The 19,238-nt window shown below is 45.1% G+C and overlaps 1 protein-coding gene across 5 annotated transcripts in view; it reads left to right on the top strand.

Annotated features, from left to right (window-relative positions):
* The window catches only part of UXS1 (UDP-glucuronate decarboxylase 1), a 101,511-nt gene that overhangs the window by 65,501 nt on the left and 16,772 nt on the right, over window positions 1–19,238 (top strand). For all 5 annotated transcript variants that reach the window (XM_016142271.2, XM_016142270.2, XM_036224148.1 and 2 more), the window contains 4 exons: window positions 1,557–1,661; window positions 4,800–4,859; window positions 7,620–7,741; window positions 14,287–14,406. In XM_016142271.2, the coding sequence (XP_015997757.1) occupies window positions 1,557–1,661; window positions 4,800–4,859; window positions 7,620–7,741; window positions 14,287–14,406 (407 nt within the window). The remainder of the gene's footprint in view (window positions 1–1,556; window positions 1,662–4,799; window positions 4,860–7,619; window positions 7,742–14,286; window positions 14,407–19,238) is intronic.

Raw genomic sequence — 19,238 nt, 5'->3', positions numbered from 1 at the left:
TGCTTAAGTATTACTTTTGAAATAGGAAGACCTTTGTTTAAAAAGTTCTTTTTTAAGAAAAAGTTACCTCAGGAGTTTGCTGAAAATGGAATCTACAGTCTTTCACATGTCCTTGCCTTGACATATGGTCCTGGTATGGGGAAAAATATATATAGTTACTGGTTTATTCTGTGAACCTGTGGAAGACCAAGGACACCCTTCCACAGAGACCAACTCTGCAGAAGCATTCGGCACCCTCTGACCCCCAGTCTTGGTGGCAGTCTCCTAGACTTCAATCTTGAAAGACTATGATAATTAGGATGCATTAAGTGGAAACCAAGCTCACAGCCTAAAATATCATGCTCTCATGTAGAGGCACCACTTCTGTCCCTTGTCTGAGGGTGAGAAATTGTCCTCCGACTCTCACTCCTGGGTGGGAGAACATGTCAGGAAACAGCCCCAGATCCTGGAAGGTACTAATGATGCCCACGCCTTCCTGGAGGTGACAGGAGATTTTCAGGGGGATGCGTGATGTGCAAGTATGGGTGGGACACTTTTTTTTGGTGGGAGGTGTTTTCCGAGAAAGTTCTATTGAAGAATTCATCGTGGGGACTGTTTTTTTTGAGTTTGCCTGTTTTGCCTGACATCTCTGAAACCTAACCCCTAATGTGCTAGTACCTCAAAGCAGAACCCTGGTGCCTGGTTGGGAAGCAGGTGGGAGTCCACGGGGAGCCAAGGGGGTGGGTTGCAGAGGGAGCCAAAGCAGTGTGCGAGGGAGGATTCCTGTGGCAGCAGTGCTTCAGGCCTCCCGTTCTCGGCCCTCCTGTCATGGTGCTTATTTTTTCTTTCTCTGGGGCTAAAGTAGGACGGCATGGCCCAGACTGTAGAAGAATGGCTTTCCTCCTACATGCTTGATCACCACTGCCTTTTGAAGGGAGACATTGTGCCCTAGGGCCTCTGCTGCATGGCAGGTATTACCTAACCCCAGAGAGTGAGGGTTGTGGGTGAGATGTTAAAGTGATTGCCTGTGCACACGGGAGGTGTGTGCAATCTGAATTGTTCTGCCATTTGTGGCTTTAAAAACCACCCTCTGACTGTCAACAGGCTCTGGTTTTATGTGTACAAGATACACATTAAAAAAAAAAAAAAAACAAAGACTATTTTTTCACATACTTTTGTGCCTTTGCTTTTATGTCAGATTTGTTTTACAGATTAGAAACTTTGTTTACTTTAGATATGCATGCTTAATTCTGTCTGAAAAATCAGTCTTCTTTCTGATTTGGATGCTTTATCTGGGACAGAACTTCTCAGAAGACAATCAACTCTGTAATCAGATTAACCCTAATTAGGGGAGGACCGACCCAAATAACTGGCCCATGTTTTTGTTCAGATAATTAGACTTGTTTAAAATTCTTCTAATTGCAAATATAATTAGTATCTATGAAGAATAATAAAATAACTAGAATTTCAGTGAAAGATACATGAACACTTTTATTATACAGTCTGAACACTTATGTGTTCAGAACTTTTTTAGTGTTTTTCTTGGAAATTACATACTTCCATTTTGTCTCCTTTAGTTGACCAGATATACCACCTGGCTTCTCCAGCCTCCCCCCCAAACTACATGTACAACCCCATCAAGACGCTAAAGACCAACACGATTGGGACGTTGAACATGCTGGGTAAGTCCCCTGTCCTGATTTTATAGCTTTTGTCGGAAATGTTGTAGCCGACTCCAGGCATATGTCATTGTGCTATGAGAGTTTGATCCTGGTCTTTACGCCCCTCCCTCAGCTCCTGCCCGGGCTATTTCAGTGTGACTCTGTTTGCCATCCGAATTGGTCATAGGGGAGACAGTCACTGTAGTGACCAGTCTGTGTTGCCTCATTTCAGTCTCCTGGGACAACTACCTGTGCTTCCCAGTGACAACCCAGCCCTCCACCACTTTCCCCTCTGACACTCAGTATGTGTGCCTCACTGCTGTAAAGGGGCGCTGGCAGCTCTGCTCTGAGACTGGGTTGAGGGAGCACGCACACATGCGCGCGCACACACACACACACACACATACGTGCACACACACACATGCAGGTTTCAGGAGAGGTCCTGGAAGGAGTTGGGGTAGAGCCATCCTTATGGGGTCCTTGAATTGGTTACCTGGCTCCAGACTGAACTGCAGGATTCGCTTTAGAAGTGCAAGATAAGAGTGAGTGTTGTTGAAGGTGGCCACACATGTGTATTCACAAACTACATGCTATGGATAATATGCACATATTAATGTTTGAAATTAGAAGCATGCCTAAGCTTGGCACAGGTTTCAAAAACTAGGAGTTTTAATTAAGTTGCAAAGTTGAAGAAAGGAACCACTTTTTAAATGTCAAGTAAAAAAAAAATAGATTTAATAATAGAAACATTTAAAACAGATCCTATAAATGGATTTGGGAAAGACAGCACTAAGTTTTAATTTGAACAAAGCATCAGGCAAGGGTCTGAAAAGGCAGCCAGAGATGGGTTTCCAAGTCTCTAAGACTACACATTTTTAAAAAATCAAGCTCTGCCTGAAGTAAAATGATCTATTCTTATAGTCTAGGGAGGACATTTGTCCTGTTATGACTGCTGCCCTGGTCACCAGACAGAAGAGCGTGCCCCCACTTCTGCTCAGAGATAGGCTGTGTTACAGGCTGCCCCCATTCTGGCCACTGTGAGCTCCTTCCTTCACACTTTTCCTCTGCCTCCCAGACCCCTCCTTCATACCAGAATTAGACACAATAGAGGAAAAGCCACCAAGCGTGTAATGTTTAAAAAGAGGTCATTCATTCTACGGGTTTAGGTGATGAGGTCACTGCCTGATGCACCGTCCTGAGCCAGACAAGAATTATTCTCAGGCTCTTCTGCCAGGGAACTTGATGCCTCGGGGGCAACAGTATGTGGGCACAGCCATCAGTGACACCAAGCAGGAAGGGGAAGCTTCCACAAGGGAGGCATCAGTGAAGTGCTTGTAGAGTTCAAGGTGCAGGTGACTCTTGGGTTAGGGCTCGAACCATGAGTGAGCGTGGACCCTTGGACCTGGAGGTCTTGAAGGAATAACAAAGAGTTCTCTGGGAATGACATGGACAGAAGCTAAAGAGAAAGGATCGCTAGGCCAGAAAGAGGCCCACATGGAACTTTTATTGTGAGCTGAGAGTGGCTTTCACCAGCTGCTTTGCACTTAAGACAAGATGCACTGAATGTCACCTGGCTCCTTCCTGGTGGGGCCCTTCCTCTCTGTGGCTTAGCCACCTCCCTCATCCTGTGGTTGGCTTCTTCATGACGAAACCTCTTTGTCCAGTCTCTGAACTTGGCGCTGTCGCAGCACAGGTGTCTTCCCTGGCTTGGCCCCAGCAATGACCCCATGGTGAAGGAGATGCTCTGTGTCTTGAGCGTCTCCACGTTAATATCCTGGTTGTGATAGTGAACTGTAGTTTTGCAAGTTTCTGCCGAGGGGGAAAACTGGGTGAAGGGTACTTGGGATCTCTTTTTCATTTCTTTCAACTGCATTGGAATTTGCAGTTATCTCAAATTAAAAGTTTGATAGAAAAAAAAGACCTTGTTTCCTTTTGAAGCTCTGTTGTCTGTGCGTGATGTGGCATGGCGCTTCACAGACTTCTGTGGGTGACTTAGAGTTAAGGAGATGGGCCTGTGGTCTTGGGAGCCTAGAAATTCCACATCCATCATGCTGCATCCCTTTTACCACCTTCATCCTCAGGCACATGGCAGCACCAGCGCAGGTCATCTTCAGATCCTTACCTTCCGGCATCTCTGTTCTTCTGTTCTTCATGTGCATCTTCTTGGCTCCCGCAGGTGCTCCTGCGCTCAGCCCTGGTTCCCATGTGCTGGGACCCTTCCGTCTCGTCCAGCCTTTCCCGGAAGTGACTGCAGGTTGTGGGTGTTCACCTGTCCTCTCCCTCCTCAGGCCCTGAGTGCAGTGCTGGGTGCTGAGGGCACGTGGCTCAGCTAGCCTTCACAGTCTCTTATGTGTGTGCGCCAGGGTCCGTGGTGGAGGACCTTTGGAAAGTGCTTGGTTAAGTGAAAGGCAGTGGGGTTCTTTTGTGCAGGACTTCTCAGAGTCTCTGGTGACCTATGCATTGGGACTCTGCAGGCTTTTGGAGGACTTTCTACACTTTTGTGACCACCATAGATAATGGTGTTGTACTGTAGTCTTTTCTAGGTATGAAGGGTAAATACAGGCAAGGGTTCATGCAGAATGGAGGAATGTGGCGAGCTGCTTTGAAGAAGGTGCTATTTAAGCTAAACCTGGAAAGAAGGCAGGAGGACAGGGTTGGAAGTGCCCAGACATGGGGACTGGCTTGGGCACAGTTGGAGGATGGTAGAGGGCACATTGGAGAAGTGGCAGGTGGACCATTTTGGAGGGAATGGTGGAAGTTAAGGTGCAAAGGGCCCTGTCTGCTGCCAACCAGATAAAATACCTGATAAAATACTGGATGATGTGTTGAGGCAAAGGAATCTTTGTGAAATTCCTCAGATCACACCTTATTTAACCAACAAGTTCTGCATTTGGTCTTGCTTACAATTATGAGTATCCAGCTAAATACTGTGCTTCTGAGGGTTCATTTGTGTTTAAGTTTCTTATTGTTTTTTGTTATTTTGTTTTCATTTCCTGAGTAGGTGCAATAAAAGTGGGTAATTGAAGACATGCGGATGATCAGATACCATTAATACCCCCAAAATGCCTAAACTGGCCACAAAAATGTGCATATGCATGTCTATTTCTCTTGTTTCTCTGAAGTCAACAATTTCTCTTATCATGTCTCTGTTTTCTGTAGGGTTGGCAAAGCGAGTCAGCGCTCGTCTACTCTTGGCCTCTACCTCGGAGGTGTATGGAGGTGCGTAGGCGGGACTCCTACAAGGGACACTCGCTCTGGCCCCACTGGACCATTTGCAGCCTGTTTTAGGTGAAGAAGGAATCAAAACTGAGCCCAGGATTCCATTTAAGGAAGGCCCAGCCTGTCTTTCCTGTTCAGTGCATGACAGCAAAGAGGCTTCCCACCTGGCCGACTTTGGTCTCCAGGCTCTCTCCTCTGGGTGGAACAAATCTGTTTTTCTGTTGCTGGAGCACATCCTCAGAGGACTGTTTCATGTCACCCTGCCATTCATGATCCCACAGAAGTGTTTTTGCTATTCTGTTCTGAAAGTGCCCCAGAAATCAGCCTCATTAAGGATTTTTTTTTTTTTTTTTTTTTTTTTTTTTTGCCAATTTAGCTAGTGTATATTATTCTTCAATGTAAACAAGCATGCCATGAGCCTGACCCACCAGAAAATCGGGGATTGGCCTTTGAAGCTTGCTTGCTGAAGACTTGTGCTGATGCCTCACTGTATAACGATTTCTCAAAGAATCTTGGATAGTGCCAGGAAACTCAAGGGCCTGTTCTGCCAACCCGTAGCACCTCACTGCCCTCCCCATCCCTATCAAGGAAGAGAGAATGCCAGGGGTGGGAGGGGGGTTACATTTTCAGTTTACCTGTATTTCCATTTGACTCCAAACCAGCTGGGTTGCAGGATTTCGGAGCACTGCTTAGTGGATGCAGCAGAAGCTAGGCTCTGCCATGATGGAATTTATCACCTTCACATTATTGTTACAGACAGGAGAAATGGTGACGTGGAAGGGGAAAATGGGAAGAGTTTTTTTTTTTTTTTTTCTTTTTTAACTCAGGGAACCAAATGAAAATAATCACAGAAACAGAAATTCCACCACGTGCAGTTAATGTTCTTTGAAATCCTCTGCAGTTAGAAGGATGGTCGTGTCCACCATCCCCATGTTCACCCTGCTGCATTAGGAGTAGGTGGTTGAGTGGACTCTCGAATTTTCCTCTTGCTGTTCTTTCCATATGAAGACTCTGGGAAGGACCAGGAAGTTTCCCCTTGGCATTGGATGATCCCCCCTAGCTTCCTCTGATGGGCTTCACGCATCACAAGAGGCGTGGTGCTATCCGGTCCAACCGGCTGAATCTTTTCAAATGCCTCAACTGTAAATAACTGTAAATAAAGGTGTTCATGGTCCCTGTCCAGGGAAGCACAGTGACATCTCTTCCACACCCACCCTTTTCTCCTTCCCATCTCAGTTATTGCCTGCACATTTGATAAGAGCTTGTGTTCTTCAGGGCCTTAAATAATCTCAGGGTCCGACTCTGGGATCCACCTGGCACGCCACTCTGATGTTTCATGACTACAGTAAACTGGCTTTTTTTGGAGTGTGTGCTTGGTCTGTTAGCCACACAAAATGCTAAAAAGGAGAGATTGATTAAACAGCAGTTCTGACTGTAGCCCTTTACTTTCTTAGAAACAAAATGATTTTTCACTTTGGTTTTTTTTTTTTTTTTTTCAGTGATTTCATGAGGGAAATTTTTAAAAGCTGTTTCATGAACCTTTGGTATCCTGGGCATATCAGCCCCAGGTGGTGGACAGTCAGGAGGTGGGTGGGTTGCCCAGCCTTCTTGTTCTCATCACTTGCCAAATTTATGACCATCTCTTTTGGAGTCTTGCTTGCCCAGCCCTTGTCACAAATAGCCAGAAAAGGTCTGATGTCAGTCACTTGTTAACATCTATGTAAATTTAAGTCTTTGGTTTTCTTCTCAGAGAGTGTTTGCCTTAAGCCTTTTCTCTCACTGTGCAGTAAAATGTACCCCTTCTTAAGAGAATTTTAAACCTCAGCAGCACATAAAAGGGTCTGAATCTGTGCTGTGCTTCTGGAGGAAGTGCTAGTCTCCCAAGGGGACAGCCAGCTTAGTCCCATGTGTGTCCCCAAGCCAAAGTCAGACTTATGCTACAAGATACACAAGAAATGAATTTATAACAGATTCCTGTACCTTGTCTGGGATTCTTGGCAAAGATTTGCACATTTTATACTATGGTTGTATAAAATTCCTGGAGAACCAGATATATCTATCAATTCACATTCTAAAAATATACTTGTGTTAAAGAATTTGTTACCACATTCCCTTAAATAGTCATCTCCCTGGTACATCTTAAAGTATGATTGATTTACATACCAGAAGAGTAGGAATTGGGAAATATGAAAAACGCTAAAGGAACAAGCAGCCCTTTGCCACTGGACACTTTGTCCTCCCACCAACACTAGACCAGGCCTTCTGGGTGTCTCTCTGAGGTTCTCAGGTTTGTTCCGGTAATGGCACATGTGAGTGTCATTTTCCACAAAGAAGCTTTTAAAGTTTTTTCAATAAATACATGCTTTGCCTCAATTATGTATTTTATCCATATAAAATTAAACCATATATCTCTTCACATATTATATTTAATTATAGTTTTTATGATAATCTAAAAGTTAAGAACAGTTTATGGGAGAGAAAAGACTTAAAATTGAAAGACTTTGACCTTTTAATTTGATTTTCCTGTAAAATACGGTATTACTTAATATGAGAGGTAGGAATGCCATGTCCTACTGGAACTTGGAGAATGAACTGTGCATTGTAGAGGTCCCTCTGTCACACGGATCACTCCATTTGTGTAGTTTATCTTGGTCTTTCCACAGCTCCCTTTTGTATCATAAATATTCAGTGTTTGTCATTCACGTGAACTTAAAACAAAGGGGAGATGAAAGCACGGTCTCGTTTTTCTCCTCATCATAGATCCTGAAGTCCACCCTCAAAATGAGGGTTACTGGGGACATGTGAATCCGATAGGCCCCCGAGCCTGCTACGATGAAGGCAAACGCGCTGCGGAGACCATGTGCTATGCCTACATGAAGCAGGTATCGATGCAGGTGTGGGGCTGGGGGCGCAGATATGCAGAGCGCTCGTCTAGTGAAATGTGAAGCTTTACAAAGAGATGAAATGCCATGATTAACTGCCGGGGGTGGGGGCTGGGGAAGCCCACATTCCCACTATTGTAAATTAATGGTGGTATCAACAGGTTTTCCCATGTGTCTCCTTTTTTAAAAAATGATTTCCAAGGGATAAATTTTTAGGTTTGGATGCTGTCACACAGCTAGGGGCTGTATGCTGCTTTGTTGCCTAATTACCCTCCAGCAGTTAAGAAGTGCCTCTGCTTTCTTAAAGCCTCTGAATCAGTAGACTTTTTTTTGTTTTGCTTTCAGTTGTCTAATAGGTATAAAATGAATTCATTATTTGCTTTCATTTGAACCTCTTTAGGAACTGTTATTTACATTTATTTACTATTATTTCCTGCTTTCTTAATTGCTCATTGCTGCACAGGGGGCTTCTCCCATGGAGAGTTTTGTGTCACAGATTTGCTCACCTAAGTGCCATAGGGGAAGGAGCCCACAGACTGAGAAGCAGAAGGTCTGGGCTCACGCCGTGTCCTCAGAGATGTGACGTACCCCTTGGTCTCTACCTCAAAATTTAAGATGGTCTCCCAGATACATAGCACAACGTATATGTACGTTGGTACTTAAGAAACCTAAGTTGAGTTCATGAGGGACATATAATTACATTTTATTACATAGGAAATTGAAGAGGATTGTGTCTCTTAGTTGTTGTCCTACTTTCAGTCTTGTTTTTCTCAGTGAATTTTTGAATAGGCAAACAGGACATTTTTATTGAACTTTTAATTAAGTGATTAATAGTGTAACTTAATTGATAATTCTGTAAGTATAAATATTAGCCTAAGGATATGAGTTTGTGATAATTATAATATTTCGTAATACTATAGCCAGCATATTTTGAGCACTGACTGTATGCCTGGAACTGTAACATAAACCTGGATACCAGCCAGGGGATGCATTTCACACACACACTAAAAGTGTTTATACATGTCATCCGGCTGAGCTCAAGAATGTAGTACCTAGGTGACTCAGGAACTGTCACATAGGTGGTCTAGTTGACAGTGTGCCCAAGTGGGCCGGCCTCTTTGAGGCTCGGCCTGTTTTAGCGCTCGGTCCCACTGCCCCTTTGAAGTGGGTGTGGGTGGCCCATTTTACAGATGGAAGAGTGGGCTCTAGAACTTGTTTCCCCTTCCCAGCCTGTCAGCAGAGTGTGAACCTATGACTGGCGGCACGCAGTGTGTGCTGCTGCCCCCTCTCCCAGCCGTTTCGGGTCAGGAATCATGGCCGAGTAAAAGATGCAGCTCTGAGTGCCAGGGCATGGGCCTCCTATGAAGCACAGTCATATGATGACGCCCAGGACCCGCAGTGCCAGTGGCATTGCTCTAGAATTGCCATTGCTCCCCAGGGCAGTGAGATTCATCAGCAAGGAGCCGCTCTGCGACATTGTCAGTTTACAGTTCTGAATGTGCAGCCTTTCAAGATAGCAGCTGTTATGAGAAAATGCCAAACTTTTAATAAGTGTTAACAATTTATGTTATCTAGAAATTAACAGCGAAAAAAAATGACCAGAAAGAAGGGTGATCTGGGTGGAATAGTATGTCTTTGGCATGTTTTTAATTATTTAATAACAAATTATTTTTTATACATAATGACACATCCACTCTTAAGTTTAAATCATTATTTCATTTCTCTCATATAGTATATGGATATATTTCACTCTGAGTTACCCTAGTATATAAAGATTGAGAATATAAACAAGATAAATAAAGGTAGAAATAACCTTTTTATAGATTTTCCCTTTCCCCAAGGATTCTCTTCTGGGTTTCTCTTAATGAAATATGCTAATGTATTCAAAATAAAATTTGATTTCCCAGAAAAATCTATCGCAGTACATACTTCAGAAATATGAACATAAAGAGAAGCTCCCTTGAGTTTTTTTCCCAGGGAATAGAATGAAGTGGAAGTGGGGATCAAAGGGCATACCATTTACACAAATACTTTGAACTTGTCAGAGAGAAATTAAATTGCAACTTCTGCGTGCACTTGGACGTGGTAGTTTTATAAATGTAGGGACCTCTGTGGTGTGCTGTGGCCAGTGGTTGCTGTGTGTTTGAGCTCATGGCCCTGCCTGAGCCAGACGCTCTGGGTCTGTGGCCCACCCACTGGGTGGGGTCTGCAAACAGGCCACCATTCATAAAACCACAGACCAGCAGAGGGGAAAGACAGAAAACTGAGAAATCATCTATCTAGTCCAGAGGCCTTGAGGGTATGGCTTCGTTTTATTTTCTGGCATCAGAGTACTTTAAAAGAATTAAATGGTTGGTATGAATATTATATTTTAGTTAAAAAAAAAAATACTCAACAAGCAACTAAAACAAGTCAGATGTTCAACAGGTAGGATTCACACCCTAGCAGTCCAGACCTTTGTGGCCTGGACCCTCTCAGCTCCGTCTTGCTCCCTGGACTCCCACTCTCCATGCCCACTTGCCCACCTAGAAAGTGGCAGAGTAACACTGTTCCCTCCTGGCCTTGCAGTGAGTGTAGTCTGTTGTATAGCCAACACTTGGGACCAATTGTTACAATAAACTAAAGCAAGGCTGTTGTGGACGTTGCTAGGTAGACACATTCCACTGTCCCTGACCTTGTGTGGCCTTGGCCTTCTCCCACACCACCACCGAGAGAGATTTGGAACTTTTTAGGACCTTTGAGAGTCTTGTTCAGCAAAGTGAGCTTTGTGTTCTATAGTGGCCTCAGTCTTATCCCCAGACAGAGAGCAGACCCCCACCAAAATGCACGTATGAGAGGTCATAGAAGAATTGTGTGGTTCAGCCTCCAAGCTCCTGGCCCTATTGCGGTAGGATGTACATGTGCCTCTTGGGGGGTACAAGGGAGGAAGACAAAGCGTCACAGAAAAGGGCCTGCGGGACTTGGGAGCACTTTCTGTTGGTTCTCTGTCGCGTCCCCTACAAGTAAGTATGCCCGGTGCCTCCCTCAGGACAGGCAGTCCACATGGTGGAGGGGTGATAGCCGCCTCCTGGTCAGCACTCACCCTCCCTGTGCCGTGTTTCTCCGTCCCATCCCCTGCACCTTCCATCAGTGAAGGCAGTGGGTGTTATCACACTGTGATGTTCAGTGGCTTGAGACAATCCTCTCCCAGGAATGGTCACATTTTAAGAGAACTTTAGAGGGAGAGCCATTTAATCCTTGCCAGTAATGTTTCCGTCCTTGGGAGATGCTGGGGAGGGAGGAAGCCCTGTCCCTTCATTGTACCATCTGGATCACCCTTGCTAATCAGTCCAGTGCTGCCTGCCCCAACCCCTCACCCCTCTCAGCTGTGACAAATGGGGAGAGAGGCCATCTGATGCCAGCTTACCTACCTTAGGCTGTGTATTACTGCAGCATGTCACCACTTCCAAAACCCGGTCCTCAGAGTGATCCTGGGCATCTGCTGGAAATGTTTCTGAGACACTTTACACAGGGTTGCCATTATGCCAAGACCGAGTGTAATCAGAGAACAAGGTCAAAGTTCAAGAGCAAATACTAACTTTAGAACCATCAGTTGGTGATAGACAGGAATGATGACTGTTATCAAAGCAGTTTCATGTATTTTACTTCATCTCTTTAACTTCTGTGATGGAGGCAGATGGATATTTTGTCCCTATTCCAAGAATTAGACTCTTAAATCTTAGAAAACTGAAGTGACTGCCACAGGAATATGCAGCTAGTGACCTCGATGAGGGCCCTCCAGGTATCTAGCTTCCCACCCCACTACGCTTCCCCCAGTGCTGCCCATGCTTATTCTATGGGCTGCTTACCTGTGTGCGCTTATGTTTGCTCATCCCTGTGGCGCTTGAGCATCCAGCCTCTCCCAAGTTTCCACTGGTTTTGTGCTGATCTGACACACTTGACGGGAGTTGTGCTGGTCCTTGATAAGGACCTCTGGATGTTTGGAGTCGTAAGCGAGTGAGTCATGGTTCCCCACATGAGACAAAACCATGGACACAAAGTGAAACCCAGCCTTGCTTAAGATTGACTCGGCTGTCCCTGCCTTGTGTGTGCAGCTGCACCCTCCCCGGGTGGGACCAGGCGCACTCGCATAGTTGCCAGCAGGACTCTGATGGGGTGTTGAATGTGGGTCAGCAGTTCATACGTGTGTTCGCCCACTGGTCCTTCAGAAGGGGGTCTCCCTCTTCAGAGGCATTGTGGCCTGGCAGGTGCTTCCTGGGTTTTCATCCCGAGAAGCAGGCTTTGGGTCACTGGCCCTTTCCTCAGGCCTGAGACGGAGAATGATTATACCTGCCTAGGATGTGGGCATCCTGTGGTCAACTGTCTAAGCAGTGGGCACCTGCTGACTTTCCACCCTCCCTCCCAGGGCCACCACAGGATCCCAGGACCTGAGCGTCAAGTGGCTGGTAGACTGTATGCTAAACTTTTGAGTCCTGAGGTTACCTAGATAGAGCCAGTGCACAAGCAGAGAGCAGGTCTCAGCTGAGGGAGGCTTGATTTATATTGATTTGATTTGGGAGGTGAGGCTTATTATGAGCTAGTCTTGTTGGTGTAAACCAGGCTTGAGAGTTGGAGTTCTTGAAAAAGCATCATAATTATCTCTGCAACTGCACCTGTCTACAGGAGTTATTCTGTGTTGCCTAAGGTGACGATCCAAATGAGAAAATCAAAACAAGCAGGCAGGTTTACGAGCTGGCCAGTTAACTGTCTGCGGAACTGTGCTTTCAAAGATGCCATGTTCTGGAACATTGTTTCCATAGAAAGATGTCAGGAAGACGAAAGCCTTGGATTTGCTACAACCCTTGTATATCCCATTGAGCTTCCTCTTGCCAGGCGTTTGACTATCGTAAACTTGCTGAAGTTTTTCCACACTCTTTCTTGAATAAAGCCATATTTATTCATCTCTGATTGTTTCTTCATCTTAACAATTAAGATGCAGGTGGATACTTTGAGTTATTGTCTATTGAGATTGACATCTCTGTCTCTTCCTCCTACCTCTCTCACTCTACTTTTTGAAATATTCTCTGGTAAATTCAGTAGAGAAAAGGGTTGATTTCAAATTCCTAGACCAAGTATAACGGCTCATATCTTAGTTCTAAGAATTTGAAAAATCATGAGAAAGCATTATAATGTATTTCTGGGAGGAGTTGGCAAAAACACAGTGCTTTGGTTTCCAAGTTAACTGTGTGCTGAATCTGTTATTCCCAACCATTTTCTTTCTCAGCATATGTAGAAATTTCACATCAGTGACAGACGAGGTTGCTATGGGCAGAGTTAGCTGGCCAAGTGGCTGCAGCCACTTTGAGACCTAACATGGGCCCTTGGAACACTGCAGCTCATCACCTTTAACGCACTGTAATGGAGGTGGCATTCTGTGCTGCATAAGCCCTGTTAGCTAGGAACAGTAGCAACCAATGTACATCATGGCTGGGCCTGTGCTGAGGGTTAAACAGGGATTGGCTTGATTTTTTGTAATAACCGTGTCAGAGAAGTACCAGCTCCCACATTTTACTGTGACTGGGAGAATGTAAATGACAGGGTGGTACTGGGTGGCACATGAGCCATATTCCTCACATCCCCATTCTACCTGCCCAGATGCCTTTCCTGTTCAGATGCCCAGAAAATGTACTTCTTTAGTTTGATGGATCCAACAGATTAGAAAGTCCACTAATTCAGAGTTTGTGATAAAACATTTAACTTTCGTATCCATGGAAACTACTAATAAATAATATAGTTTAGAGAAAGCTTTTAAGGTTTAAAAAATATACTTTCCTGATTACATATTTGAAAATAAGCTTTTCCTGATTATAAAAGTAGTATATATTTATTGTAATAAAAATAGAAACAATAAAAAAAGCACAGAAGAAAATGAATGTTTATAATTTCACCACATACAGCCATTTTAAACAATGTTGACTTATCTCTTTCCAGGCCGTTTAGCTAATAGCCAGTATTGAGTGCTGTGTTGTCTTCAGTTTTTCAATGGAACAGACTGGGGTGTAGGCACAGCATAGTTCTTTAAGAATGCTAATATGTCCCTCCTTTCCTGAGATAAAGTGCTTTTTTGCCTCTTCAAATCAACTCTTAAATATTCATTGACAATTAAGTCTGTATTGAGTGATAAATTTGCAAAAAACGTTGCGTGAAAAAAATTATCAAAAAGTGTGCTTAGCATGATCCTAATCGGAAAAATAGATATTTACTGGGGGACGAAAGAATTATATAAATACATAAGTGTCCTGCAGATCTTCTACCAGTGTCAATTCTGGCAACATTTTAACGTGACACCTGGGATACATTTGACTATCTTTGATGTTGTCCAGATTTGTTTACAGTGAGCACGGTGTACACAGTTAAAAGAAAATACCGTTTTCATTTAGAAATAAAAGCAGAACACGTTCGGACACTGTCGATGCACAGGGCACTGGAAAAGTCCAAGAGTGCGTGCATGCGGGCTGCACAGCGAGCACACCTGTCTCACTCTGTTCCTCTGCTCTCTGTTCCAGGAAGGCGTTGAGGTGCGAGTGGCACGGATCTTCAACACATTCGGGCCGCGCATGCACATGAACGACGGCCGGGTCGTCAGCAACTTCATCCTGCAGGCGCTGCAGGGGGAGCCACTCACGGTATGCGCTGGCTTCCCTGAGCCCAGAGCAAAATTGGGCACCTCCAGCGGGGGATGAGTATATCTCTCTCAATTTAGGAAATCACATTACTTAAGTTGCCACTCTGTGTTTCTGTGTATCCCCATCGCCCCTAGCGATGAGGAGGGGGGCTGCACGCACAGAATCCAGAGGAGGAATGACTGATGTCACTCGGGCCTCCTTGCTTCCTGAGCCTACATATAGCCTGGTGCCATGGGCAGCGGGCTTGGTCCACGCTGCCCAGGCCTCAAAGAGTCTGTCTGCCTAGGCTGGTCAGCTGGCTTGCAGAGACCTCTCTGCACGTTCTGGCCTACTGGCTATAGTCAGGGGTGCACCTACACTCAGTGGCCCTAAGGTGGACAGGAAGTAGAGATTCTTGGTTTGGCAGTTTTCTTGGCAGTGCTGTGAAGTGATCCTTCTGCTGATTGCTCTCCATCTAGGGAGAATTCTGGAGCCCATTGGCCACCTAGTGGTCTGAGGTCAATGGTTTGAGTGTACGACAAGGGTGTGCCCAGCTGCTCAGTGCCCTCAGATAGCCCCTGTGAGTCAGTGTGGCCTGCTTGGTCCACATGCGTCCCACCATTCCTGCCACCTCCCTGGGGAACGAGGGCCCCGGGCTGCACTGCCAGGGGTTTGCCGATTAAGTTCAATTAGTTTTCTTTGGTTTTGCCGAATCCCCAGTGCTCCCCTCCTTTCTCCTCTCCCTGCTTCTCTTCCCTCCTGCTTTTTCCATTCTTCTCCCTGCCTTTCTGCCTCCACTTCTTTGCTCTTCAACCTGTGGCCTTTCATGGTCCTTTAAAGCTCAGCGTTTGGTGGGTCTCCAGACTAGGTAAGCATCCTGGTACTCTGAAAATGCTCTAGGATGGTTCGCTCTTGAGCTGAGTACATTCCAAGGGGAAAAGTTACAAATATATATATATATATATATATACATATGAATCTATCCACCTATCCATGTCTCCCTTTCTCTCTCTACTTACCTACCTACCAGTAGAGTTGGTTACCGTTTCTGCTCTTTGATCTTTACATCTTTTAACTCATGTGATACAACAAATCTGTGGGGTACAGGTGCTATTACTTCCCCATTTCCCAGATCGGGAGACTGAAGCTCAGAAATCAGATAAACTGCCCAAGCTTATGGTGGCAGCTTGTTTGAACCCGGAGCCCCTATTCTTATTCTCCATTCTTCATGGTCTCCAGCTCTTCTTGCATGTGTTTGTTCCCTACTGCCAGTCTAGGACAATAGCTTAGCCAATTTAGAACCAGAACACTGATGTGGCTCCCCCAGGGCAAGACACATTTTCTAGGCAAGTTTTGCTTAACACATTACAGGGGAGAGGTGAATCCAGACCCCAGTTGGAGGTGTGGACACCCCAAGCCTGCTCTCCTGCCTCCACACTCATCAGGTGCCAGCTCTGCGCCTTGGTGGTAGAGGCACGCTGTGGTCACACTCGATCTCCCCCCCCCCCCCCGCCGCCCCACGCTACACATCAGACCCACCAGCACACCCTAGTGACCTTGCCCTAAGTACATCTAGACACCAGATCCTTCTCGCCTCTTCTCCCATTGCCCCGGTCTGTACTGCCACCAGCTCCCATTTCATCACGGTGGCCTCCTACCCACCCTCATTCTCCTGTCAGGCACTCTCCACCCAGCAGCCAGAGGGAGCCTTGGGAGAGAAGTCAGGAACTCAAATGGCTTTTCATGTCCTGAGATTCCCTCCACACCCAGCCTCACCCCCACTCTGCACCACAGCCCAAGTCCTCTGCTCCTGCCAGTCAGGAGCGCTTCCTTCCGGGTGGTCTCCCCGTTCAGTTGTCCCCTTATTTGAGGAGCCTTCTGGACCACTGTGTATATAATGCACCCACCTGTCACTGTGTCCCTTGTAAACATGCTTTTTATTGTTTTTATTGCACTTACCACCAGCTGAAACATTAATTTTCCAGCCACCAACCTTCTCTGGAGTGTAAACTCTTGATACCATGAACTTCGGTTGACTTGCAGCTGTGCCTCTGCTCCTGGAAGAGTGCCTGGCACCCAGGCAGCTTGTGATAAATGGCCAAGTTAATGGTGGGGGTTACAGTGACTGCTTTTCTTTCTGATGAGCACAGGCGGCTCAGTGGCTCATTCTGGAAACTAGTGGTTTTAGTGTCCATATGAGGTGGGGCTCATTCTTACTCCCTGTTCCCCTTCTGCCTGCTACTGGATTTCGAGGTGTTTCTGCACTGAGCTCATCGGTCCAGCTGTCATATTGAGAATTTCTCACCTTCAGAGTCACTCCTGGTACCTTTTTAGCCATTTTTCCTTACACTAGGAGATCAGAGCTGCTTTGTTTGCAGAGCAAACTGTTAAAAGCCTTCCGAGAACTTTTGATTTATTGTCTCCTGGGCAGCAGCCAGGGCCCAGTATCAGGTGGAAGAGCAAGTCCCCCGCCTGCCCCAAGAGTACACCCATTGTGGGCAGAGGTAATAACTCATGTGTTGCCTTCATGCTGTGCAAGCGTCTGTGCCAGTGACAGAGGAGAAGGATGGCTAGTGCCATCCAGGACTGCAGTTAGTCCAAAACATGCCAGGATTTCATCTTTTCTAGACGCCTCTGGTGGCAGGAGGCAGGAGTCCCCAGGGAGGCCTTTCAGAATGTGTTTGTTTTCTCTGTCACACAGAATTCTGTTTCCCTTCAATGATTTGATGAAGTCCCAACTTTTCCTCCTTTTCTGTCTAGTTGAGGTAGTATCTCTTGCTTTTGTCAGATGTTTCTATGGAGGCGTCATGTTTCTCTCAGTCCAGCTCATCTTTGGAAAAACAGTTTATTAAGCAAAGAGAATAAGGAGATGTGTCCATCTTTTTTCCTTTTCTGCTGTTTCTAACAGTCATTTCTAAATCAAAAGACCTTGTTGGAAACAATACCTCAATATCTTGTCTTCTCTTTTTTAAGCTCGGTTAATGTAATTGCTTATCTTCCAACTGCGTTTTTTCTGAAGCCCTTTGTTATCTTATCCCTCAGCAAACTTTATTCTTGGGCCATGTCTTAGGATCTTGAGTCACTGTTGTATAGGATGCCTTTTAGGCTAACTCAGGTAGCACAGGCACACCTCGGAGGCATTGCAGGTTTGAATCCAGACCACCACAATATAGCCAGTATCGCAATAAAGGGAGCCACATGAAGTGGTTGTTTTCCCAGTGCATGCAAAAGGTATTTTTATGCTATACTGTAGTTTATTAACTGTACAATAGCATTATGTCTAAATAAAAACAATACATGTACCTTAAGGAAAAACACTTTATTGCTTAAATATGCTAACCATCATCTGAGGCTTCAGTGAGTCTTGCCCTGATGTCAATGTCTGCTGACTGATGAGGGTGGTAGTTGCTGAAGGCTCGGTGGCTGTGGCAATTTTTTAAAATAAGACAATAATGAAGTTTGCCCATAAATCAACTCTTCCTTTCATGAATGATGTCTCTGTGCATGCAATGCCATTTTACTCACAGTAGAACTTCTTTCAGAATTGCAGTCAGTCCTCTTGAACCCCGCCTCTTCATTAGCAACTAAGTTTATTAATATTCTAAGTCTTTTGTTGTCATTTCCCTAGTCTTCACAGCATCTTCACCAAGAGTAGATGCCATCTCAAGAAACCACTCTGCTCATCCATGAGAAGTAATTCCTTATATGTTAAAGTTTCATTATGAGGCGGCAGCAATCCAGTCACATCTCTAGGTTCCACTTCTAATTCTAGTTCTCTTGCTGTTTCCACCACATCTCCAGTTACTCCTCAGTCATCCATGAAGGCTGGAATCCACTTCTCCCAAACTCCTGTTGATGTTGATATTTAGACTTCTTCCCATGACTCACAGATGTTCCCAATGGCATCTAGAATGGTGAACCCTTTTCAGAGGTTTCAATGTACTTTTCCCACAGCCATCAGAAAAATCACTATCTGTGGCAGCTATAGCCTTATGAGGTAAATTTCTTAAATAATAAGACTTGAAAGACAAAATTAAATTACTCCTTGACCCATGGGCTACAGAATGAGTATTGTGTTAACGGGCATTAAAACGACAGTCTTGTATGTGTCCATCAGAGCTCTCAGGTGTCCAGGTGTGCTGTCAGTGAGCAGTGATATTTTGAAAGTAATCTTTTTTTCTGAGCAGTAGGTCTCAACAGGGGACTTAAAATATTCAGCAAACCATGTTGTAAATCAATGTGCTGTCATCCAGGCTTTGTTGTTCCATTTATAGAGTACAAACAGTATAGACGTAGCATCATTGTCAAGGTTCCTAGGATTTTCTGAGTGGTAAATGAGCACTGGTTTGAACTTAGAGTCACCAGCTGCATTTGCCCCTGACAAGAGAGTCAGCCTGTCCTCTGAAGCTTTGAAGCTAGGTGCTGACTTCTCTCTAGGGATAAGGATCCTAGATGGCTTCTTCCAATATAAGGCTGTTTCATCTACATTGGAAATCTGTTGATGGTGTGGCCACCTTCATTAATTTTCTTAGCTAGGTCTTCTGGATAACTTGCTGCAGCTTCTACATCAGCACCAGCTGCTTCACCTTGCACTTTTAGGCTATGGAGATGGCTACTTTCCCTAAACCTCATGAACCAACCTCTGTTAGCCTCAAATTTTTCTTCTGCAGCTCCCTCACTTTATAGTACTGAAGAGAGTTAGGGCCGTGCTCTGGATGAGGCTTTGGTTTAAGGGACTGTTTTGGCTGATTTGATCTTCTGTCCAGACCACTATACCTTTCTGCATGTCACCGGTAAAGCTGTTCCACTTTCATATCATTTGTGTGTTCTCTGGAGTAGTACTTTTAAGTTCC

The sequence above is a fragment of the Rousettus aegyptiacus genome, unplaced genomic scaffold (genome assembly GCF_014176215.1).
Source record: "Rousettus aegyptiacus isolate mRouAeg1 unplaced genomic scaffold, mRouAeg1.p scaffold_m13_p_7, whole genome shotgun sequence".
NCBI classification, from domain to species: domain Eukaryota; kingdom Metazoa; phylum Chordata; class Mammalia; order Chiroptera; family Pteropodidae; genus Rousettus; species Rousettus aegyptiacus.
Note: the sequence above shows the minus strand (reverse complement) of the source record. Positions and strands in the feature narration are given on the sequence as shown.